The 25,653-nt window shown below is 40.2% G+C and overlaps 1 protein-coding gene and 1 pseudogene across 1 annotated transcript; one reads left to right on the forward strand and one right to left on the reverse strand.

Moving 5' to 3' along the window:
• The first annotated feature begins 1,540 nt into the window (after window positions 1-1,540).
• LOC100962998 lies at window positions 1,541-1,905 on the forward strand (annotated as a pseudogene).
• Window positions 1,906-12,278: 10,373 nt separating this feature from the next.
• On the reverse strand, window positions 12,279-25,565 carry ATP5PB (ATP synthase peripheral stalk-membrane subunit b). Its single transcript, XM_003793887.3, has 7 exons — window positions 25,386-25,565; window positions 25,082-25,118; window positions 20,011-20,156; window positions 18,051-18,214; window positions 17,548-17,673; window positions 13,636-13,815; window positions 12,279-12,686 (listed from the first exon to the last, which is right to left on the reverse strand). The coding sequence occupies exons 1-7, from the start codon at window positions 25,423-25,425 to the stop codon at window positions 12,609-12,611; spliced, it is 771 nt and encodes a 256-aa protein (XP_003793935.1). The 5' UTR covers window positions 25,426-25,565; the 3' UTR covers window positions 12,279-12,608.
• Between the last annotated feature and the right edge of the window lie 88 nt (window positions 25,566-25,653).

Raw genomic sequence — 25,653 nt, forward strand, 5'->3', positions numbered from 1 at the left:
AGCACTTTTGTCTTTGTTGTAAGAGAAGTGGGTATATCTATACTAAAGGTATTTAAACAAAGGGTAACATGGTCAGATTTTCATCTTGAACAACCACTAAAATTGGGGGAGAGAGAACAGATTGGAAGATACCCGGAAAAGATATGAATAGATGGGTTGAGAAGTTAGTGCAGTGATCCAGTTGAGGGGTAATAGTAACCTGGACTAGGATGGTAGCAGTGGAGAGATGAAGAGATGTCAATAGATTTGAGAGATATTTAGGCAACAAAACCAAGGGAAGATAAAAAGTCAGGTGGGCTCAGCGCCTGTGGCTCAAGTGGCTAAGGCGCCAGCCACATACACCTAAGGTGGAGGATTCGAATCCAGCCCGGGCCCGCCAAACAACAATGATGGCTGCAACCAAAAAATAGCCAGGCGTTGTGGCGGGTGCCTGTGGTCCCAGCTACTTGGGAGGCTGAGGCAGGAGACTCGCTTGAGCCCAGGAGTTGGAGGTTGCTGTGAGTTGTGATGCCACAGCACTGTACCCAGAGGGACAGCTTGAGGCTCTGTCTCAAAAAAAAAAAAAAAAAAAAAAAAGTCAGGCCATGATCAAGGGTATCACCAAAGGGTGAGAAGGAGGAAGAGGAGCCGGAGAAGGAAAAAGTGGTTCAAGACTTAAAGGGAAGATTGATTAATGAATCAGACATTTACTGAGCACCTAATATGGCCTAGACAGTCTACTAAGCCCCAGAGAGACAATGATGAGTAAGACATCATCCACAACTTGAGGGATTTTGCAGTTTTGTAGAGAGGCAGATATCTTCATTCATTTGCAAAACTATGTTCCAGACTGGCCAGCCACATAAATAAGCATAATGAAATGTTGCAGATGGTATGTGAGATGTCCGTATAGGGTGGAGTGGGACCCAGAAGAGAAAAAAAGGAGGAGGGTAGGTGTTTAGAAAATCCTCACAGAGGAGATGATGTCTGACTTGTGTCTTCAAAGATGAATCACATTTTGTAGGCTGACAGAGGGAGGAACTGTGTCTGTTACAGGCCGAGGGACAGCATGAGCAGAGGCATGCTTTGTCATGCTGGTCACGTTTAGGGAAATGCAAGTATTTCACCATAGAGTGGTGATATGTGGAATGGGGGGTGGGGAGGGTGGGGAATGGAAAAGGAAAGGCTGGAGAGGAAAGACGGCCAGATAATGGTGGGCCCTAAACACACTTTACCTTACAGGCAATGGAAAGAGGAGAAATATGAGTAATATGAGATTGGTGTAACTACCAGTTTTCTGTTGGGTTTAGGCAACAGAATGTGTGTGTGTGTGTGTGTGTGTGTGTGTGTGGACAGAGGCAATGGTGACGTGCCAGTCTGTGGGTGAAGAGTCCTTTGGTATTTCTTGGAAGTCCCACTAGGTCAAGAGTCATCAAGAGTCATGTGACAATGGCTTGTAGAGGAACCTTCTTTGAAGCTATCCCTGAAGTGACAGTAGAGAGAACAGGGCAGGCCAGAAACCCAGGCATGGAGACTGATCCTGAGAGAGGAAGGGTTCGTCATGGTGGATGACCTGAAGCGATTCCTGTTACCAAGTGTTAACTGACTCCATGCTATTGCTGTGTCAGATAGAGATGGAGTACCTGTTATTAAAGTGGCCAATGATAATGCTCCAGAACATGCTTTGTGACCAAGTTTCTCATCTACTTTTGCGATTGCAACTGACCAAGGGTGCAAACTTGGACTTTCCAAAAACAAAAGTATCATCATTCCTGTCACACCTACCAAGTGGTTCAATTTAATCATTTACAATTGGTGGTAAGTTTCATAGCCAGCAGCAATGTCAGTACGGGACTAATTGTCAGCCTAGAAAGGGAACTTGCTTCATTATTTGAAGAATTGAGACAAGTTGTGGAAGTTTCTTAATCTGACAGTGGTTTCAATGTGTACCTTATGCTCATTATAGCAACATAATATCGATTCAACAGTTTTTAGATCATAGTAATACTTTTATCCACACGCTCAAGAAAGGGGCCTTTTTTCCAGCTTATACTAAAGGGCTTAAGGATACAATTTATAGACAAATTGATCATTATAATTTCTTGTGTAGGGTCTTTTCTTATTTAGTGAGATCAGGGGATACCACAAAAATGGTTCCGTCTATCACAGCCTCCCTGGAGATAGTCCAGTCACCAGATATGGAGAAGATTCTATTCAGTGGATCTGAATCAAAATGGTGCATTGATCCACTTGAGTCATTAAGTGTTCCCTATTGTACAGAATGTCCATGCCTGCAGACTCTTTTTATTGTCAATAATAAGGACATATTTTTCTTCAGAATATATATATATATATATATATTTTAGAGACAGAGTCTTGCTTTGTCACCCTTGGTAGAGTGCTGTGGTGTCACAGCTCACAGCAACCTACAACTCTTGAGCTTAGGCGATTCTCTTGCTTCAGCCTCCTGAGTAGCTGGGACTACAGGCACCTGCCACAACACCCGGCTATTTTTTTGTTGTAGTTTTGGCTGGGGCTGGGTTTGAACCCACCACCTCGGTATATGGGGACGGTGCCCTACTCACTAAGCCACAGGCACTGCCCTCAGATTACATTTTATTTCTTTGCATTGAGGGTGAGGAAAATAAGGTGGCTTAGTAAATAAAATAAAATAGGCCTTTGGTATTGCAGAGTATCAGGTAAGAAACTAGGATGATGGAGGCGGAGACAAAGCCCATGGGAAAGAAGAGGTAGAGCGAATAGGTGACGAATTTAGTCACTCATTAGGTGTGAGAGAAAAGAAAGGGAAAGAGAAGCGATTGGCGTACCTACCAGTTTTCTGCACTGTATCCGTTAACTAACATTGGAAATATAAAAGAAGGAACTATAGGATTAAAGATAAATAATCAGTTTAATTTTGTGCACACTGGCCTCTAGATGTCAAGAAGGCAGTTGGGTACATAGATCTGGGGCTCAAGACAGAGATCTAGATTTCTGTAATAGGCAGTACTTGTTCTCACCAATAACCAGGCTTCCTCTCCTTCTGGTGTGGAGCCTGGCTTGTGGTTGGGTAATATCATGTGATTATCAATGAAGTGACCCATGTTCCCTTCATCCAAAGGCATTTAATTGCTGATGCGAGACTTCCTCTAGCCTCCCCTCCCCCGCCATTGAGGACAATTATGGAGATTTTGTGATGAGAAGAGAAGTCAAAAGCTCTAAAGCTGGATCACTGAGTCATTGCAGTTTTTCTAGAGTCATCTGGACCTGCCGTGGACTTTATACAGGTAACACCCAAGCTTTTCCACGTTAAGCTACTGAGCTTTCGGGATAGTTTCTCATCTCACTTAAACTAACCAATTCTTCCAAATACTATTTGAGATAGAGACTAGGAATTCATCAGCATATAAGTGATAGCAGAAGCCATAGGAATGGATAAGATCAACCAGATACGGTGTGAAGAATGAGAATACAATTCCTAGGATAGAACTCTGAGGAGCACCAGTATTTTAGAGGAAGGCAGAACAAGTGGAGTCAGCTAGAGAAATCGAGAAGAAACCGTCACAGCAGAAACAGCTATAAGCATATGCTATTAGAAGCCGGCACAGGAAGGGAAGGAAGGACCAAGCTGCAGACGACCATGCCAAATGCTGCTGAGAGAAGGCCAAGGACGATGAGGACTGGAGAGAGGGGGCTGGATTTGGAAGTTAAGAGATTAATAAAATATTTTGCTCCAGCAGCTTGGGGTGTGTTAGGGGAAGAAATTAAACTTCAATGGGCTGAAGAGTCAATGGAAATTCCCAAGCATACAGAAGACTAGATATTTAAAGAAATCTTCTCATTAAAAAAAAAAATCAAATTCTGGATAAAATATTTTAAATACCATACTTTAAAAATGCATGGTTGAAGTAGCTGTGGAAAATCCTCAAAGATCTGAAATAAAGATTAAGTGAACTTGAACCTGAAGCTGGTGTTTGCTCTGGGTATGGTCATCAATTTTTGTTGACCTGAGGGTTGGGTTTAAAGGCCACATGGGCAAGCAAGGTCAGAAAACAAAGTCTAACTCCAAGGTGTGTCCAACCTTTTTTAAATTTTTATTTATTTATTTATTTTTTGAGACAGAGTCTTACTATGTCGCTCTTGGTAGAGTGCTATGGCATCATAGCTCACAGCAACCTCAAGCTCTTGGGCTTAAGTGATTCTCTTGCCTCAGCCTCCCAAGTAGCTGGGACTACAGGCACCTGCCACAATGCCCAGCTATCTTTCTGCTGCAGCTGTGTAGTTGGCCCGGGCCGGGTTGGAACCCGCCACCCTGGGTGTAGGTGGCTGGTGCTGTAACCACTGTGCTATGGGCACAGAGCCTCAACCTTTCTTTTTTTAAATCTGTGACACATTGGAAGAAGGAAAGTTATTTCGCACCACACATTCAATACAAAAACACTAATGAAAGCTGATGAGCAAAAAAAGATCTGTGCATGATTTTCATGATATCTAACACAACAGATAAACAAAATAGTCCTCAAATAATTCGCATGTGGCCTATGGGCCATAGGTGGAACACCCCTGGAAACTTGCACAAAGGTGGAAATTTGGATCATACTTTCTGAAAAGGGTTCCTTGGTAAGGAAGGAATTCATGTCACAGATGGAGGTGGTAGGGATCCTTGCTGTATTAATTTTCTATTGGTGCATAACAAATGATCACACATTTAGAAGCTTAAAACAATACGCATTTAAGGAGGGGTGCAGTGGCTCATGCCTGTAATCCCAGCACTTAGGAAGCCTAGGCGGGTGGATTGCCTGAGCTCACAGGTTCGAGAGTGAGAGCGAGATCTCCCTTCTAAAAATAGCCAGGCATTGTGGTGGGTGCCTGTAATCCCAGGCAAGAGAATTGCTTAAGCCCAGGAGTTTCAGGTTGCTGTGAGCTGTGAGGTCACATCACTCTACCAAGGGAGACAAGTAGACAAACAAACAAAAACAATACACATTTATTATCTATGGTTTCTATGCGTTAGAGCCCTGAGCATGTCTTATCAGGATTCGCTGCTTCAGGGTCTCACCACGCTGCAATCCAGGTATTGGCCAGGGCTATGTTCTTCTTAGAGGCTTGAGAGGAACATGTATTTCCAAATTCTCTCTAGTTGTTGGATAAACTGATTTCCTTGGGCTTATATGACTGAGAACCCTGGTTTCTTACTAGTCCGCTGGAGTCTGTCCTCAGGTTCTAGAGGTACAGGTCCCTGCCACAAGGTTCTTTCCACTGGTCGTTCACAACATGGCAGTTTGCTTTCTCAAAATCACAGAGAGTCACTCTCTTCAGGCTGCCAAGATGGAGTCCTATGAAACAAAAGGTAATGATGGGAGTGACAGCCTATCACCTTTGTTATAGTCCATTGATTAGCTGAAAGTCACCAATCTCATCTACATTTAGGGGAAGGGATTCCATCTACTGGGGGAAATACAAGGGAGCAGAGACCTTGGGCCATTGAAGAATTCTGCCTGACATACTCTCTTATCTCAATCTTGACTCTGGGTAGAGGGGAACAAAGTGAAAAATGAAGCAAAACAAAATGACTTTTCCTTGGGAATTCCTAACCACAAAGCCAACTTTAGGAAGTTTTAGGCCAGACTTTGTACTATTTGGGGTAACCTCAAAAATCTCAAGTTTAAATTCGTTCTTTATATTGATTCTATGCATCAGGAGTCCGGCAGAAGAAAATGCACAAATTATCTGTGGAAGAATGTCTTCTCCACAAGATGTCCACGAAGTTCAATAAAATGAGCGAACAATAAAACACACAGGCACGTGCACACACATGCACACACGCACAAGCCCACAAAAGTAAGCAAATCACCATGTGAGAAACAGCAGAAACAATAAACTGCAAAGCCCGGAGACCAAGACCTGAAAATATCATGAAAAGACCAAAAAAGTACTAAAAGACCTAGGTGAATTTGAAACGTGATAAATAGAATGTAAACTATAATAATTGAAATTAGAAATTGCTACGGTTTAAATATGTCCCCTCCAAAATTCCTATTGCAACTTAGTCCCCATTGTGGTGGTATTGAGAGGAGGGGCCTTTTGAAAGGTGATTACATTACAAGGGCTTTGTCCTCTGAATGGAATATTACAGAAGAGTCCTCTCTTTCTTACCCTCCTGTCCCTTCTGCATGTGAAGGGACAATACTCCTCTCCAGAAGATGCAGCAAGAAGGTGTCATTCAGAAGCGGATTGCAGTCTTCGCTCATTTGGTTGGCAACTTGATCTTGTACTTCCCATCCCCCATAACCATGAAAAATAAAATTCTGTTCTTTACAAATTACCAAGTCTCAGATATTCTGTTATAGAAGCACAAATGGACTAAAACAGAAATTCAATAGTGGGGATGAACAGCAAGTTAGAAACGCTGTTAAAGGGAAATAGTGGACAAGAAATACAACACAGAGAGGCAAAATGAAAACATGAAAGAGAAGTTAAGAGAGGTGTTAAAATTTCTAGAACATGGTCTTTCAAACTTTTTTATCTCCCAGCATGCTCGAACCTATAGTTAAATTTCTGTGGCATGCTTAAACCATGTTGATCAAAAAAAAAAAAAGAGCGAAAAAAAAGAAAAAGAATATACTTACTGTGCTTTCAATGTCTTTTGAAACGAATGAACAATCTTTAAACATTTTTCTGGCCCACCTAAGATCCTCTCATGGCACACCATTTGAAAATCACTGTTCTAGAGTAATCATGATAAGCATAGAGTATATAACTCAAACTAATAGAGAAAAAAAATCATTGGAATTATAATAAAATATAAAGAAAAAAAAAAGAACCCAGAATAGGCAGCACAACAGAAAGTGTGGAATGTTGATAGGAATAAATTTGTGATTACAATAACAATAAATGAAAATGGGGCTGGACATAGTGGCACACACCTGCCACTCTGGGAGCTTGAAGAGAGAGGATCCCTTGAGGTCAGAGGTTTGAGACCAGCCTGAGCAAGAACAAGATCCTGTCTCTATTAAAAATAGAAAAATTAGCTGAGTGTGGTAGCAGACACATGTACTCCCAACTACTTGGGAGGCTGAAGTAAGAGGATCACTTGAGCCCAAGAATTTGAGGTTACTGTGAGCTATGATGATGTCAGGGTACTCTATGCAGGGTGACTGAGTGAGACTCTGTCTCAAAAAAAAGAAAGAAAAAGTTTGCTGAGTACTCTTTTGATATATTATCTGTAATTTCCTCTGCTTGATGTCTTTTTTTAAAAAATGGATTTCCATTCTTTTAAAAGAATATAAAATTCCCTATTTATGACCAAAAAGGATCATAATCAGGATGGTCTACTTCCCCATTATCTCCTGTCACAGTCCCCTACCCCTTTTGTGCTCCAGTCACTCTGGTGTTGTTTTTCAAGGTGCCATTCACTCTTTTCCACATCAAGGGCTTCGCACAAACTCTTCATTCTGTTTGATCATCTTTCCAGCCTTCAGATATCAATTAAGAACAAACTGTTCTAGAAGACTTTTCATAATCCCCCCCCATGCCAGATTAAGTTCCCTTATTATATATTCCCTTATTATATGTACCCACAGTTTTAACATTAGGAATGCTTAGGCCAGGCACAGTGGCTCATGCCTGTAATTCCAGCCATTGGGAGGCTAAGCTGCATGGATTGCCTGAGCTCACAGGTTCAAGACCAGCCTGAATCAGAGGGAGACCTCTTTAAAAATAGCTGGGCATTGTGGCGGGCACCTGTAGTCCCAGCTACTTGGGAGGCTAAGGCAAGAGAATCACTTTAGCCCAGGAGTTTGAGGCTGCTGTGAGCTGTGCCACACACTCTACCAAGGGGCGAAAAGTGAGACTGTCGTCCCTTCCAACACTTATATTATTCAATGTCTAGATTGTGAAAAAATAAGCTCTGTGGACATCCACATTGTCATACCCTAGTTTCTAGCAGTGCCTGACCTGTGGTATGCTTTTTATAATTGATTGCTGAATGAGCTTCCTGTTCTGCCATTGGAAGACTTCATTCTTTCAAGATCCATCTTCATCTTTCAGTTTTATTTGAAGAAGTTTCTGTTCAATTGAACGGTATTTCCTCCATCTATCATCTGAATGTTATTCTCCCACTTAGAGGTTTTATGGGTCATCTTCCCCGTTACCATTTCATCCTCCTCTTCCTTCAATTGATTGACTTCTTTTATTCATTCAAGCCTTTCTCGTCTGGAAAGTTCCCCTGAGCTGATCTTTGGCTCCCTCTAGCTAGCTACTGAGGTATGCAGTGTTCTGGAAATTATTCTATGTCTACTTCCTTATTGTCTTTGAATCCTTTTACACCACAATAATCAATCTCTCTTCTGTCCTTACCACTCAACCAAAATTACTACTCTGAAGTCATCAAAGACCTCCAAACTATTGATTCTCAGTGGCACTTTCAGTTTTAATCACCCTGAAAAATTGGTTATGATTTACTCTTTCTACATGGAACTCTCTACTCCCAATTTTTTGACACTGCTCTTTGCTGGTTTTCCTCCAATGACTGGCCATTCTTTCCTCTTCCATGCCTCAAACATTGATGTTCTTTCATAGCTCTTAACTTGACCCTATTTATTCCTGAAATACAACATGTCCGTAAAGTTCGTATACAATTTACTATGTCAAACTATTTTAAACTGCACACAAATTTTATATCCATCCGGTATAGTTCCTCCTGCAGGTATTACAAATCGTAATGAACACCTCCCTTTCGTCTCTCAAGCACGAAACCTGACTTCTTACATTCTACATTCTCCCTAGTCAAACCCTACTAATGTTGCCTATTTCTCATCAGCTCCTTCCTTTTCATCTGTACTGACAGAGCCCTCAATGTCATTTAGTTAGAATGATCCAGCAGCCTAACTGGATCCTCTAACTGCCTAACTGGTTGCCCCTCCCAACCATCCTCTGTATTGTTGCTAGTGATTTTTCTTTTTCTTTTTTTTTTTTTTTGAGACAGAGCCTCAAGCTGTCCCCCTGGGCAAAGTGCCGTGGCATCACAGCTCACAGCAACCTCCAACTCCTGGGCTCAAGCGAATCTCCTGCCTCCGCCTCCCAAGTAGCTGGGACCACAGGCGCTCGCCACAACGCCCGGGTATTTTTTGGTTGCAGCCGTCATTGTTGTTTGGCGGGTCCAGGCTGGGGATTCGAACCCGCCACCTTAGGTGTACGTGGCTGGCGCCTTAGCTGGTTGAGCTATAGGCGCCGAGCCGCTAGTGATTTTTCTGAAACAAAAATGTAATCATCATTCCTCTGCTTAAAACCTACTGGGGGGTTGCCCTCCGTTCACAGGAACAAAATCCAACTTCTAAGCATAGCACTTAAGAACACTAGTATAATTGCTGTGTATATTTCACTCTGAAACTCCTTCAAAGTTTTTAAATGTCACACTCTCCTACGTCTTCTCTACTGTCACGAATGCTGCCCTCTAGGAGGACTCTATGAGTCCTCTAGAGTCTAGAGGACTCTAATCTCCTAGACACTTTTGGCTAACTTCCTCTCTCAAATGCCAGCTCAGACACCATGTCTGCTCAGTCACCTTTGTGCTCTCTCCATGTTTTATCAGATATTTTGATTTCCTAGTAGAATTTTTTTTTGTTTGTTTTTTGCAGTTTTTTTTTTTTGGCTGGGGCTGGGTTTGAACCCACCACCTCTGGCATATGAGGCCACTGCCCTACTCCTTCGAGCCACAGGTGCCACCATAGGAGTGAAATTTTTAAGTATTATCCATTTAGGTAACATTTATTGGCAGGATAGTTATTGTGGTGGTTTGTATTTTGTTGACTCAATTAGGCTGAACTACATTTTCCAGAATACTCTTCTGTGAATATTCTGGTCACCAGGAGCCACAAGAAATTCTTAAACATGATCTGGAGGGCGAATGTGAAGCTGCAACTATTTTGTAGCTCTTAATGCCTCTGTGTTGACTCACAGTTATAGCTGGGCGTGTTCATCCTTTCACTGATCATTTGGTGTCTCTGACGTTTAGACAGGTGTTTGTGATGGACTGGTGATAAAGGACCACCTCACTATCAAGATCAGAGATAATAAACTGACAAGGGCTTCAGTCTGTGCTTGTGATTTCTACTTGTTCCTACTGTCTCCCACTAACATCCATCTTCTTTTCTTACATACCTGCCCTACAGACTTCAAGCTCCAGGATCAAAGAGTGATAACAGTATTATAGGCTACTTAACTAGCTCCCATAATAGCATAAGGTCAAATTCCTTATATACAGTATATTCCAGCAGTTCTGCTTCTCGGACTAACCCCTGATTTGATTGATACACATAAGGAAGGGAAATGATGAGACTGATTAGACTACTTAAAATGGTGCCTGCTGCAATTTCAAACATCTATGTGATTATCACATATTCTTTTTAGTAATTTTTTGAGGTAGGAAATTTTATCTATGACCAGTGCAGTATGTTGCCTAGCACACACTAGGTGTTTTATAATTCATTGCTAAATGAGTAATTTGAATCACCTCTGCCAACCCAATCTAAATAGAAGGAAGAATTAAAAAGTCAATCTGATGTCTATTTTAGATCAGTATGTGGAGTGCAGACTGAGCCAGCAGAATCCCCGCAGCCTAGGAGATGCCTTTAGGGAACGACCCCCAGCTGCTTCTCCCTTCCTAAAACAATAGCCCTTTCTCCTTGCTCCCACTGCTTCTGTACACTTTCGCTTCTGTATACTTTCTGTATACAGGTCGCTTCTGTATACTTTCCTATCTTTTACTTAACAGCACAAAGCCGCCTCTTCCTGAAGTTAATCTTTACCCCATGTACTAAGACTCACATCATTTACTTATCCAGTTATTTCTCCTCAACCTTATAAGATAAAAATATTCCCACTTGCTTTCCTTGCTAATTTGCAATATTGTTAATATACACAACCTTGTTTAGGTACTATATAAACAAAACTGTTCACACTGTGCTGACTGTAGTCATCAGGTGCGCCAGACCTCCTGATCGCATCTCTTTATCTTTGATGCAATCTATGCCTCTTGTGTGATTTATTTTCTCAATTCCCTGCCATTCCCCCTCTGGCTTATTTACTCTTCTGGTTCGTGAAATCAGTAATTAGCTATAGGCAAATATTGAATCAAATGATTATTACATAAATTAAAATCTTATTGCTATCAATAAATATTGAATCAAATATTAACATAAAACTTATGAAGTCAATGAAAATACATATTTTCAAATTTCTTGTGAAACATACTTTCAAGTTTCTTGCGATACATATTTTCAAATTTCTTGTTTATCTAAGTAGTCCATTTGAATATATAGCCAGGAGTGGAACTGTTGGACCACAGTTATTTCTAATTTTTTGAGAACTGCCACTTTGTTTTCTTTTCTTTTTTTGAGACAAGAATCTCACTTTGTTGCCCTTGTGCCACGGAGTCACAGCTCACAGCAACCTCAAACTCTCGGGCTTAAGCGATTCTCTTGCCTCAGCCTCCCAAGTAGCTGGGACAACAGGCATCCGCCATAATGCCTGGCTATTTTTTGTTGAAGTTGTCATTGTTGTTTAGCTGGCCTGGGCTGGGTTTGAATCTACCACCCTTGGTGTATGTGGCTGGAGCTGAAACCACTGTGCTACGGGTGCCGAGCCAGCCACATTGTTTCCATGGTAGCTGTACCATTTCATATTTCTACAAATAAGGATTTCAGTTTCTCCACATGCTTGCTAATACTGGTTATTTTCTGTTTTTGATAGTTGTCTGGATTCTTAAAGAGTGATCGTATTACACATTGAGTCCAGATTTTCTGGAGGAATATAGCTAATATAATAAAGTCAATGAAGCATTTCCCTTGGTTTTTTTTTTTTTTTTTTGAGACAGAGCCTCAAGCTATCCCCCTGGGTAGAGTGCTATGCCATGGCATCCCAGTTCACAGCAACCTCCAACTCCTGGGCTCAAGTGAGTCTCCTGCCTCAGCCTCCCAAGTAGCTGGGACCATATGGGCTCGCCATAATGCCCGGCTATTTTTTGGTTGCAACCATCATTGTTGTTTTGGCAGGCCCATGCTGGATTCAAACCTGCCACCTTAGGTGTATGTGGCTGGAGCCTTAGCCACTTGAGCCACAGGCGCCGAGCCTCCTTTGGTTATTTTAAGAGCACCCAAAAGCTTTAAATTTCTCATAAACCTATCATCAGCTAAAAATAGCTTATCCTGGCCTCACAAACAAAGTATTAGTTAATGACATCTTTATTTTATACCCATAAGACAAATGCTGAAACATTTCAGAAAATTATGCAACCTGAAAACCTTGTTCCAATTGTCATTTTATTGCAAGATGGTGGAATTACAAATTTAAATCATAACTTGGTAACCTTTAGTTAGGCAGCACATTTTAACAAAAGCAAATCTTTTATTCAAAATTAATTACGTAACAACTCAAAACACATAATAGAAAGGGTGAGAAACATCTAACTGGCCAATAGATTTAGTTCTTTCACTATATGAAAACGCAAACTTTTCCTGTTTAGGAAAGGTAAACTGTAACTTCAGTATAGACAGAAATGTGGAAAGATTTTGTCACACTGACTAGTTTCCTTTAATTGTTTCTAGTTGTCTCAATTGGGAAAGATCCATTTACAGAACTGGCTGTGCTTTCGCCTTCTTTGCGAGCAGCTTTAGATCTGCAATGCACTTGGCAATTGTCTCCTTTTCCTGTGATAAGGAAAGAGAAAGCTGGTTAGACTTTTCCCAAACACAGAAGGGTCCAAACACTAATTCTAAAGAACATCTTCTACCAGACCAGAACCTCAAAGTGATTTCTGGCTTAATATGATAAGACTACTAGAAAGGTTTAGTGGTAAAATTGATTATTTAATCCAGAACACATACAATTTATTTTAAGCAAATCCAATTAATTCTCTGGGTTAACAGCTTTTATGAATGAAACCTGTACAGAATTTGAGGACAGATACTCCTACAACCATAAGCCACTCATGTTGGCTCGCACAGCTAACAGCTGCTTGAAAAAGACCATCCTAAGAAACATCAGTAATATAGAAATGTTAAGAATGAAAGTAATTCTAGTTGATTTTCTGTACTTTCCAAGTTTCTTAAATAAGCATGTATGTTACTTTAATGCAAAAGACAGTTTATTTAAAAAAGAACAACCCATCAAACTTTGATAGATCCTATTTTTCCAATCCTGTATAAGTTAGCCAGAAAATGACCAGAAATGCTTAAAGATACTATATATCTGGGAAAGAAAAAAAATGTCTTAAGAGGAGGAAATGGAATGGAAATCATGAAATTAGGAAAATGCAAGGAGCTTAGAAATAGCCTCATTCAATTCATTTTACAGAAAACTTAAAAATATGTTGGCTAATGTTCCCCAAATTATGGAAAAAACACAGGCCTACTACAACCAGTGTTCTCAACAATCTCTCCACTTACAGGGCGAGAGCCCCTTTGGTAATCAAACTTTGAGGAAAGCTGTCATGGCAGTTGTGCAGCATCTTCTAGATTATCATTATCCAGAAAAACAAACCAGGGTCTCACTGCTGACTGTAGGCTAAAGACTCCTTGCCAGTTATTCCTATCTTAACATCAGCAGATGCTTGTCAGAGATACCAATACGACTCAGAAGCCATAAAACACTGTGTACCTGCTGTGCAGAGATGCTCTGTACCACGTGCTTCTCTACCCAGTTTATCATGTGCTCCTGTTCCTTTCGACGCATCATATTCTGCACAGATAAGTGATAGTCCAGGCGATTCTTCACCTCCTTATATACTCTATGTAGTCGGTCCCGGTAAGTAAGCTCCAAGGCCATAGCGATGTTATTCTGGGGCAAAATTTAAGAAATGGTGAATACTGTGTGCAAACTTGAAGGAATACTTCTGCTCTAAGTGTCCCACTTAGAGTTAGAATGCCCTAACACTCCCTTGTATGTGAAATTATTTTCTTTATCATAGATAACACAGACATCATAAAAAATTACAATAGCATTTAGTAAAAATGTGTATAGTACAAAAGGAGTGTTCTTAGGCCTGTCCCCACACCAACTCTCTTTGGTCACTATCTTTCTGGATTTCTTATATCCCTCCCAAAAATATTTAGTAGACAAAGTATAGGTATATGTACACACATACATACATATCTCTCATTAATTATGACATGTAAACCTCAAGTTACACTGGATTCCACTACATTAGTGTTCCATAATTCATTTAATCAAGTTCTATTAATAGATTAGGTTGCTTCCAATATTTTCTACTACCAATGATGCTGCATTATGTTGTATGTTTGTCTTTGCACTGATGTGTTAATACTTGCTGAGTTAAAGAATAGCTAACATTGTTGAGTACCTATTTATTCAAAGCACTCTTCTGGGTGGCTAATGCCTATAATCCTAGCACTCTGAGAGGCCAAGGTAGGTAGATCACCTGAACTCAGGAGCTTGAGACTAGCCTGAAAAAAGCAAGACCCCAACTACTTAAAAAATAGAAAAATTAGCTGGGTGTTGTGGTAAGCACCTATATAGTTCCAGCTACTCAGGAGGCTGAGGCAAAAGGATCGCTGGAACCCAGGAGTTTGAGGTTGCTGTGAGCTATAATGCCACAGCACTCTACCCAGGGCGAGAGAATGAGACTGTTTTAATAAAACAAAGAAATAAAGGCTTGGCGCCTATAGCTCAACCAGCTAAGGCGCCAGCCACGTACACCTAAGGTGGCGGGTTCGAATCCCCAGCCTGGACCCGCCAAAACAACGACGCTGCAACCAAAAAACAGCCCGGCGTTGTGGCGGGCGCCTGTGGTCCCAGCTACTTGGGAGGCGGAGGCAGGAGACTCGCTTGAGCCCAGGAGTTGGAGGTTGCTGTGAGCTGTAATGCCACGGCACTCTACCCAGGGGGACAGCTTGAGGCTCTGTCTCCAAAAAAAAAAATTAAAAAAATAAACAAACAAAAAAACCCACAGAAATAAAAATAAACAAAGCACTGTGTTTAGATTCAATTAAATCTTATAACTACACCATGGAATAGTTACTATTACATAATTATAATCATTTAGGTGTGAGGAAACTGAGGCAGAAGAAACTTGCCCGAGGTTACAGAGTTAATAACTTGGGAAGCCAAGATCTGTATATAGCCAGTTATGTTACAAAGCCCATACTCTTATTAAGTATTTCTACTTGGCTAACCCATGGGAATCTCAAGCCAATACACACAAAACTAAAAGGTATTTGAAACAAGGCAGAGAAATCCTTTAATGTAAAAGTGAGGAATCAATCCTCTGCTTAAACACTTCCAAATGGCTTTCTCTCTAAAGAGTGTAACTTGAAATCCTTACAGAAGCCAATATATAGCCCCTGACCACCCTCTCTACACCTTGCCTCCTTTTATTCACTCTTTACTTTTCCTTGACTATATATATTAAACCTTCAGGTTTAGGGAACTTGAAATTGTTTTCCATTGCCTAGAACTTATTTCCCCAGAAATCTACATATCTTGTACCATAGTTCTTGTAGGCATTTGCTCAAATATCACATGTATCAGATGTGATATTTCCTGACTGCCTTATAAAAATAATTCTTTTCCTTTAATACTAGTTTATTGTTCTACTTAGTATTTATTACCAGTTGTCATTCACTTCTATTCAATATAGGGTGACCAGATTTTAACATCTGTAAGGTGGGACAAGATGGCGCGGGGGCGGCAGGGCCTGACAACAATGCAAACTTTGGTAAGCAGTTCTGGATAATCACTTCTCAGCAATTATTTATTACAGTTTAACATTGTAAAATTAACAAAAATAATATAAAACTCATATTCTGGTGAAACAGCCATAAGGCGGCCAAAAACTGTATATTCCCTTCTTGTTCTCCAGCTGGTTCATACATTCTTTCCAAATATTGGGACTTTTTAAAAATGCCGGGATGCAGGACAAATTGTTGAAAAGTGGGACTATCCCACCAAAATCGGGACATTTGGTCACTCTAATTCAATAGAAACTGTTTTGGTCTCAGTCATACTTTCAGTCCCCTGTGTTGGCTAGAGTATTTATACAGGAAGAATTCAGTAAATATCCATTAAGTAACTATTTTATAAATAAAACCCCACATGACTATTATTTGACTCTCATAAAAAAGCTACACTGCCAATTTGGTTTTTAAAAAGTCAAAATTGGCTCAGTGCCTGTAGCTCAAGCAGCTAAGGTGCCAACCACATACACCAGAGTTGGTGGGTTGGAATCTACCCTGGGCCTGCCAAACAATGACAATTACAATAACAACAAAATAGTTGGGCGTTGTGGTAGGTGTCTGTAGTCCCAGCTATTTGGGAGGCTGAGGCAAGAGAATCACTTAAGCCCAGAAGCTAGAGGTTGCTGTGAGCTATAATGCCATGGCACTCTATCCAGGGTGATAGCTTGAGGTTCTGTCTCAAAAAAAAAAAAAAAAAAAAGTCAAAATTTACAAGTGTGTATGTAGTATGTATGAAGCAGGAAACTTTCTTCTGTTGTACCCTAAATATGCAAAAGGCTTTAACATTTTCTGAGATTTTTTATTTACTTATTTTTGAGATAGAGTCTCACTTTCTCATCCTGGGTAGAGTGTCATGACACCATAGCTCATAGCAACCTCAAATTCTCAGGCTCAAGTGATCCTCTTGCCTTAGCTTCCAGAGTACCTGGGGGACTACAGACGTCTGCCACAATGACTAGCTAGTTTTTGTCTATTTTTAGTAGAGACAGGGTACTGCTTTGTTTGGGCTGATCTCAAACTCCTAAGCTTAGGCCATCCATCTGCCTTAGCCTCCCAGAGTATAAGATTATAGGCATGAACCATCATGCCTGGCCCATTTTTCTGAAATTTTCAAACATTCATGGTGCTTAGGAGTCTTTAGTGATCTATTTAAAATAATACAAAAAAAAAATAATATATTCTTGGATAGCTCCTAATAGAGATTCTGATTCCACAGAATCCTTTTGTTCCCCTTCCAAAGCAACAAAAACTACACCAAAAGTAACTGTGATGCATGTTATTGAGACTGCCCTGAGAAAGAGCCACCCTAGATCCTTAATATTTCAAATATTTACTCTATCTTACCATCTTACTTTTCATTTCATAGGTGATTCAATACATGTATAAGAGCCTTACACTTTAAAATATATTAGTCATAAAGCACTAGGCTCAAAGTAAAGATAGTAGTAACAAAATACTTGAACATGTTCCTAAAGATCATTTTGGAAACTAAATTTAGACTCCAGTTATGCTTTGACCATGGTAAAAAGCTTTACTGCTATCTGAATTTGCTTTGAGAATTCAGAATGTATAGTATAAACATTTCTTACTGCAAATACGTATTTTAATTATTCCTAATTTTAGAGTAATTCCAATTATGTTTTCACTCAACAGTTCTTAAAAGTCTGAATAGCTGTAATTGCCAAATCTTTTCTTCTCTATATCAAATAGATTGAACACAATCTACTTAACCATTCCTCCTAAGAGATTTGGAATTTTTCTTTTTAAATGCATGCAAATGAGTAATTTTATTCTCCTAGAAACTTCTAAAACCTACCCTCTGGACATCAAAAAGGTAGTGCCGCTTCTGAACCAGGGCCTGCTGTGACTTCTCCATATCAATAGCATCCTGGATTTGTTTGATGGAAGATTGCTTCACCTCTTCTAGCTGGGCAAGTTTTTGCTGCAATCATGATTATCAATAACAAATATCAGTGAAAACACCAAGGGTAATAAAAACAGATTCATTTTATGCTTCCTCAAAGTTGTATTTCTCATTTGTAAAAATTCTAAGAAACATACACAGAGAGAAATGCAGACTCTAAAAAGAATTACCCATAATAGCTATGCAGTTTCTTGCCAAATGAACTGTTAAATAAATAAAAGCTCAAGGTTTTGTAGATAAAAATTTCTTTAAAATAGTAATTAATACTGACCATTATGATTGTAATCATTATAACACATAAATTTCTACTTGTTCTTCCTCCAATGCTCATAATCACTATATGGCCTTGATGTTTCTGCTAGCTTAAAATGAGGAAATAGGCTTATTGTACTTACCTCATTGAGTTTATCAGCAAATTCTCCAATAGAGGCACCATATTTTTTAACTATATAGACAAATAATCCTACTATTGATATGGTAGAGAAGGTCTCTGGGGTAATCACATATATTTCTTTGGATAGAGCATACAAGATAAGTCCGGTTCCGAGCACATAGGGTCCTATAAGAGAGAGTTATTTGAGGAGGATGTGCTATGCCTAAAAAGGGAAAGACAGATACTTCTGCATTTGGTTAGGCAAATGTTAAGTAATGATTTTAAATAATCAGATTCAAAGACAAAATACGGGATTGAGAAGTAGTATGGTAGAACTGAAAGAACAAAGATCTGAACTCAAGGAAACCTGTATCTTGACTTTACAACTTATAAGAAACAGAGCAATTTAGATAATCTTTGAACTTAGTTTCCTTATCTGTAAAATGGGAACAGTACCCTCTTCACAGTTTGACAAAATAAACGTGTGTGCGCACATGAAGGTAGAAGGAAGAATTTAATATCAGGATTCTCAACTCCTGTAGCACCTAAGTGTAACATTTCAAATTTATCTTCTCCTTTAACCAGGCCATGAGTTCTGAAAAGACAAAAGCCATGTTTACATTTCTTTTGGATTCTCCTCTGTGCCTAATAAGATGTTAGGAAGGGTCAGAGAGGCCTCTAGGGCAACATTTTATAGTATTTCTGAGAAAGGCTAGTATCAAAGAATGGTAGGATGTATTATGAGAATAGGGTTTCAGTGTTAAATATATTTAACCCAGCCTTTCCCATACAAAATTTCAACAGTTTTTCTTTTTAAACTGCCTATAACATATAAATTTTAAATGTGAATTTGCAAGAAAGGCTTATCACATTTTTATCACCTATAGAGATCAGAGGACACTCACATTTCTTGCAATTTCAATTGGGAAAATGCTATGCTAAGGTTGAAAAAAAAAAATCTTTAGTTTTCAATGTTCCACGGTTACAGTAGTATACCTGGGTAGAGCAACAAAGGCAGCATGTGTAGCAGAAGAATTCTAAACTTAACTGGGATCTAGGTTTAAGATTGTATTAATCTCCTTAGTGATCTAGCTCAATCACTAAGGAGGTTAATACAATCTCAGCAAATCGTTTGTTTTCTAGTTCTCCTGGGTAATAAGAATGTCTTCATAAGACTATTATAGGCTCGGCGCCTGTGGCTCAAGCAGCTAAGGCTCCAGCCACATACACCTAAGGTGGTGGGTTCGAATCCAGCCCGGACCCGCCAAACAACAATAATGGCTGCAACCAAAAAACAGCCGGGCGTTGTGGCGGGCGCCTGTGGTCCCAGCTACTTGGGAGGCAGAGGTAGGAGACTCGCTTGAGCCCAGGAGCTGGAGGTTGCTGTGAGCAGTGAAGCCATAGCACTCTACCCAGGGGAACAGTTTGAGGCTCTGTCTCAAAAAAAAAAAAAAAAAAAAAAAAAAAAAGACTATTATGAAGATTAAATAACATAGGTAAAATCCAAAGCATTAAAAAAGCAAAATTTTGAAAGCTCATGCTGTTTTTTAAAAAGAGAAAAACTTATGAAAATGGTTCAGTTGTGCTCACATCCATAAAAACACAATAGTCTTTATCACTTTACCTGACTTTATTTTTGTCCATATCTCCTTTCACTATCTTATAGTATATTATACAATTATTCACTTCTTTATTGTTTATTCTACAATAGAATGTAAGTTCCATAATGGCAAGCACTTAACATAGTTCAACACTGCATGCTTAGAACATCGCCTGGCATAAAGCAGGCATTCAATGGAGCAAACATTCAAAATCTTTGGTGTACAGAGACAATGCTATAAAATAAAGTTAAAATCCCAAGCAAACTTATACCAAAGACAAGGTGGAGCAATCACCTCAATTATTACATTGAATTACTTCAACAATTCCCTTTTAGTGTACCAAATATACCATTTACCACCAAAGACTAGGCAAATGCTCACCTGTTACACCAGTTTTAGGATAAAGAAACTGGAAGAATTCCTCAGGGATCAGACCAAAACGAACTTTTCCTCCATATTCAGGAAGAGGTGGTAGAGGGGCAAGACTTGGCTGTCCAGTATGAAAGATCCTTGTTGCCTGTAACACCCTACAGGTAGCAATTGCAAAGATTTAAAACCTATTCTTTAAAGAGAACAAATGTAGAAACAACTAGCAAAAACAATGAATGGGGCTGAGGACTGAGGCAGTTTCCTAAAACAGACATAATGGAAAGAAAATGGACTTGGAAAGGGAAGGTAAGGGTCTAATAATCAGCTGTGACAAGGACAATGACTTAATCAAGACACTTAAAGTCACATGCAACCTTCTAATACTGGAATCCTTTTTCTAAGTCTCATACGTCATCTGCTTACCACCTTGTTTACCTATTATCAGCACTGAAGTATATAAGAACATGGACTCAGGCTCAGCGCCTGTAGCACAGTGATTACGGTGCCAGCCACATACACGGAGGCTGGTGGGTTCAAACTCGGCCTGGGCCAGCTGAACAACAATGACAACTGCAACAAAAAATAGCCAGGCATTGTGGCAGGTGCCTGTAGTCCCAGCTACTTGGGAGGCTGAGGCAAGAAAATTGCTTAAACCCAAGAGTTTGAGGTTGCTATAATGCCATGGCACTGTACTGAGGGCGACACAGTGAGACTCTGCCTAAAAAATAAAATAAAATAACAAAAGGACTCAGCAGTCAAATTCCTTAGGTTCAAGTCTGAGACCTGTCACTTGACTCTGAGTAAGGAACTAATTAACCTTTTGTTTTAGATTTCTCTCAGTAAAATGAGAATATAAGGGTTGTTGTAAGAACCATTTTCATATGTGTTGATTCAACACATATGAAAAGTGCTTAGCCCAGTGAAGTTCTATGTAGATGGTTAGCTATTATATGCCAGCTGTGTTGTAAGAGAAGAACTTTGACCTTTTCGAATACTCCCTTTGATAGGGTGTTAATCACTATGTGTTAACAGGCCTTTTCAGTATTGGGGATCTCTGTAATTATATTCATCTTTGAATTCAAATTCAGTTGCTATATGTCTTGCTTCTAATTTTGCTTTTTTTATGTATAACACTCATGAATCTGGTTAAACACCTCATTCCCTTCCTTTACAATCCTGATTGTCTACCACAAGGACTTCTTTTTCTTTTTTTTTTTTTGAGACAGTCTCACTTGTCACTCCCTGCTGTGGAGTCACAGTTCACAGCAAACTCAAACTCTTGGCTCAAGCGATTCTCTTGCCTCCCGAGTAGTTGGGACCACAGGTGCCCGCCATAATGCTTGGCTATTTTTTTTAGAGAAGGGGTCTCGCAGGTGAACTCAGCCAATCCACCCACCTCAGCCTTCTAAACTGCTGAGATTACAGGTGTGAGCCACTGCACCTGGCCAGGACTTTTTTTTTTTTTTTTTAAATGAGGTATACGGGCCAAGCGTGGCTTATGCCTGTAAGCCAGCATTCTGGGAGGCCGAGGAGGGTGGATTGCCTGAGCTCATAGGTTTGAGACCAGCCTGAGCAAGACTAAGACTCCATCTCTAAAAAAATAGCTGGGCATTGTGGCGGGTGCCTATAATCCCAGCTACTAGGGAGGGTGGGGCAAGAGAATCGCTTGAGCCCAAGAGTTTGAGGTTGCTGTGAGCTATGACACCACAGCACTCTACCAAGGGCAACAAAGTGAGACTTTGTCTCAAAAAAAAAGGTATACAGAACTGAACAACACTCGAGATATAGTCTGACCAATTCATTCCTTCTACAAATGAGAACTTGCTATTGCCAGTACTAGGCTTGAACCGTAACACTATTATCAACAGAGGATTTGTAAACTATTCTGCTATTAAAGCAGACTAAGACTGCATTTTTACTGGTTATAGCATACTGATGTCTCATTAAGCTTCTAAGGAAATAAAATCTAATTTTGTTCATATCTGCTGTCATGATTAGTCTCCTTTGAGTTCCTACTGTTTCTGTCCCACTTCCTACCCTGTTCTATCTCTATCCCCTAGAAATGTAAGATTTTACATTATTTTTATTGATTTGGGTATACTGTTTACCTTCTGGATATTATTTCTGCCTCCAAATATATTATACCCCACCAAACTTTGAAATCTGAGCATCATGCTTCAGAGTTCTTCATTATATTAAAGTTTCTCAACCTCAACCCTATCGACATTTTGGACTGGATATTGTGGAAGGCTGCTTTGTGCATTGTAGAATGTTTAGCAGTGTTCTTGTTGCCTTTACACACTAGATGCCAGTAGCACACCCAGCTCCCAAAATGGTGACCATCAAAAATATCTCCAGAGACTGCTAAATATCCCTTGGGAGGGCCAAACTGCCCCAGGTTACTACTGATTTAAAATCACAGCATCAAAGGATTTGCTTTACTCTAACACAAATCCTCTCCCCAACTAGCTTAGTTCAAGCCTTCATTTATCCCTTGCATAAACGAGTTTAACAATCCAAAACCTGGTGTCTCTGTTTCTCTTCAAGTACCCCTTAAACCTAGCCCCCTCACATTACAGCCAAAGTTTCTAAAATGCAAGTTTGACTTGAAAACTTCAATAGGCTCTCTCTGGCCTATGGGAATCAAACAATATAATATACACGATCCAGTACCTATCAAATTTTATAACCTGATCTTTCTTTATTCTCCTACCCTCCAGCCACATAGAACTACTTCACAGCTTTAAAAAAAAATTTAACGCCAGGTGCAGAGGCTCACACCTATAATCCTAGCATTCTGGGAGGCAGAGGCAGTGGATTGCCTGAGCTCTGGAGTTTCAGATCAGCCCGACCAAGAGTACAGTCAGATGTTATGGCAGGCAACTGTAGTTTTAGTTGCTTGGGAGGCTGAGGCAAAAGGATCACTTGAGTTAGAGGCTGCTGTGAACTATGATGCTGTAGCACTCTACCAAGGGTGACAAAGTGAGACTCTGTCTCAAAAAACAAACAAACAAAACAAAAAGATGCCTCAAGCTGCCCCTTGTCCGATATGCCCTTCATACCATGACTGCGTATCAATGACTAACAAGCCAAACAAGCCTAAAAACATCTCACACTCCCATCCTTGGTAAAGGCCTCCCTAACATTGGGCTAACATTCATTCATTCATTTAATCAATATAACATTTACTGACTTTCAACTTATGCCAGGCACTAGGAATAAAACCCTAGCCTTCAACGCTCTAGTGCAGCGGTTCTTAACCTGTGGGGTGCCACCCACGGAACTGTAGTAAAGGGTTGCGGCATTAGGAAGGTTGAGAACCACTGCTCTAGTGGGAGTTTGGGAGTGTGCATAACCATACACAATTTTAGGCAGCTGGTTAAGTGCTATGAACAGAAATGAAGCTATGTAAGAAAACAGGGAGCAAGAGAATGGAGAAAAGAGTTTTTTAGAAGGTCATATGACATTTGAGCTAACCACCTGAGGAAAAGAGAGAAGACAACTAGAAAGATCCTGAGGCGAGAATGAACTTGACAGTTTCCAGAGGAATAGCAAGGTCAGTATAGTCGGAGAATGAACTAAAGAGAACAGGAGATGGAATCAAGAGGTAGGATGGGATTAATTCACATTGTGCCTTCTAGGTTATGCTAAGTTCAGCTTTTATTTCAAGTAGGATGGGGAACTCTGGAAGGCTTTAGGTCAGGGGTTTCAACCCCCCCCCCCCCACACACACATTGGAAGAATCAGTGTTGTCTTGGGCCACACACTAAATATACAAACACTAGCAAAAGCTGATGAACAAAAAAAACGGCCTGTGCATACTTTCCATGGTATCTAACATCACAGACAAATGTCTTCACAAAATCAGCATGCAGCCTATAGACCACAAGTTGGACACCCCAGTGGCAGGTGAAGAATTGATCTATCCCTCTGCCTATTCTGAGAATGGGCAGTAATGAGACAAAAACAGACTAATGAAGAGACTATTGAACCAGCCTAAATGAAAGCTGGTGGTAGTTCATACTTTAGTAGTAGTGGTAGCAGTAATTAGAATTTAGATTATAATCTGGACAAAAAGCCTTGCTCAGTGAAATGTAGTGTAAATGAAAATCAAGAATGTTCCCCTTTATCTTTTATATATAGTTCTTTTTTTTTTATTACCTTTTCTTATCTTTTATATTTATTACCTATATTACAATTATTTGTTTACATGTCTATGTGGAGTCCTTTTGGAAGCAGTCAATTTATAGCCTAACTTTATGGCATACAAGAGACTTAATTACAGATAATTCACTTTTCTGGTCATAGGACAGTTATCAAATTTTGCAAGTTTTAAGACTAAGCTTGGAAGTGAAAAAAGAAATCTCCAAGAAAGCTGCCATGTCTTATGTATTTTAACAGTAACAGCTGCTAATATTTACTATACGCACACTATCTACCAAGTACTGTCTTTTTAGAGTTTCACAGGAATTAAGTCTGTTAATTCTCATAACCTACAGTGTCCTATTACCTCCATTTTGCAGATGAGAAAACTGACATTACACAACTACTAAGGGTTTGTTTGGAGACTTCACTCTAGCTGCCTCCACTCTTAGATTGTGAGCTCCCATGACAGCAGGTACTTAGCCTTACTCATTTTTGTTTCCTTATTATGTGGGTGGCAAGACATATAATTTACTGAATCAATGAATGCTTTCTCTAATTCTTATGATCTGCCAGTAAAAAGTAGGAATCTGAGAGACAAACTGAAAACAATTTGCTTCACTGTTTTATTTAACATAATTTGTTCTTTGCAGAGTCTAATAACTCTGATTAGAAACGTGGCTACTATGCCTAGCTGAAGGTCACAGGGGAGAGGGGAGGCCTTACAAGACAGCAAAACCAGTTTCTAGCTTAGTTAGAACACATTACTTACCCTTAATTTTTGCTATTGGCGACGTTCCTGGTAGTTACAGGAACAAGTGTTTGAATCATTCCTAAAATTACTTGAAGAAAGGAAATTTCTAGCCTAAAGCTGAGGACGTAACTAAGAAACAAAATGAGATGATAGAAACAAGGGGAGCATTACACTCCTCACACTTACCCTGGACCTAGAAGGGCTGAGTTCTTCAGAGAGGCGGCTGCAGATACACAAGGCGCAGGTCAGCAACGTCAAGGTGAAATCGAGTTTGCCCCTGCGTCGTCCCTGCCGGGCCCAAGCTCTACTCCATGTAGCCCTCTTTCTCGTTCCCCTAAACCCCACGCTTCCTCCCGAACCTGGCTGATTACTCCCCACTCAGGCCCAAGTGTCTCTGCTCCTTTATCCACCCCATACCCGCCTCTATGTCCCTCTAGACTCGCTTCCTTCCAATCACCCTGATAGCCAGCCTAGGCTTTACACCCCTCACCCGCTGCGGCGGAGGCAGAAAGTACCACTCGGGACAGCATGGTCAGCGAAGGTCCAGGCAGCAGTCTTAGCGTCCCTGTGACCCTGACCGGAGAATCGGTCAGGGGCAGGAACAAGATGGCCGCTCGCAAGTATCGCGAGAGGAGAACCTGTATACCTTTTTTCTTCAACTTTCGACGGGAGGTTTCTTTATCTCGCGAGATCAGGCACCGCCCACTGAGAACCTGTTGCTGTAAGGCGGCCGTCAGAAAGCCGTTTGGAAGCCTAAG

The sequence above is a fragment of the Otolemur garnettii genome, unplaced genomic scaffold, assembly GCF_000181295.1.
Source record: "Otolemur garnettii isolate 467f Iridium unplaced genomic scaffold, OtoGar3 scaffold00073, whole genome shotgun sequence".
In the NCBI taxonomy this organism is placed as follows: Eukaryota; Metazoa; Chordata; class Mammalia; order Primates; family Galagidae; genus Otolemur; species Otolemur garnettii.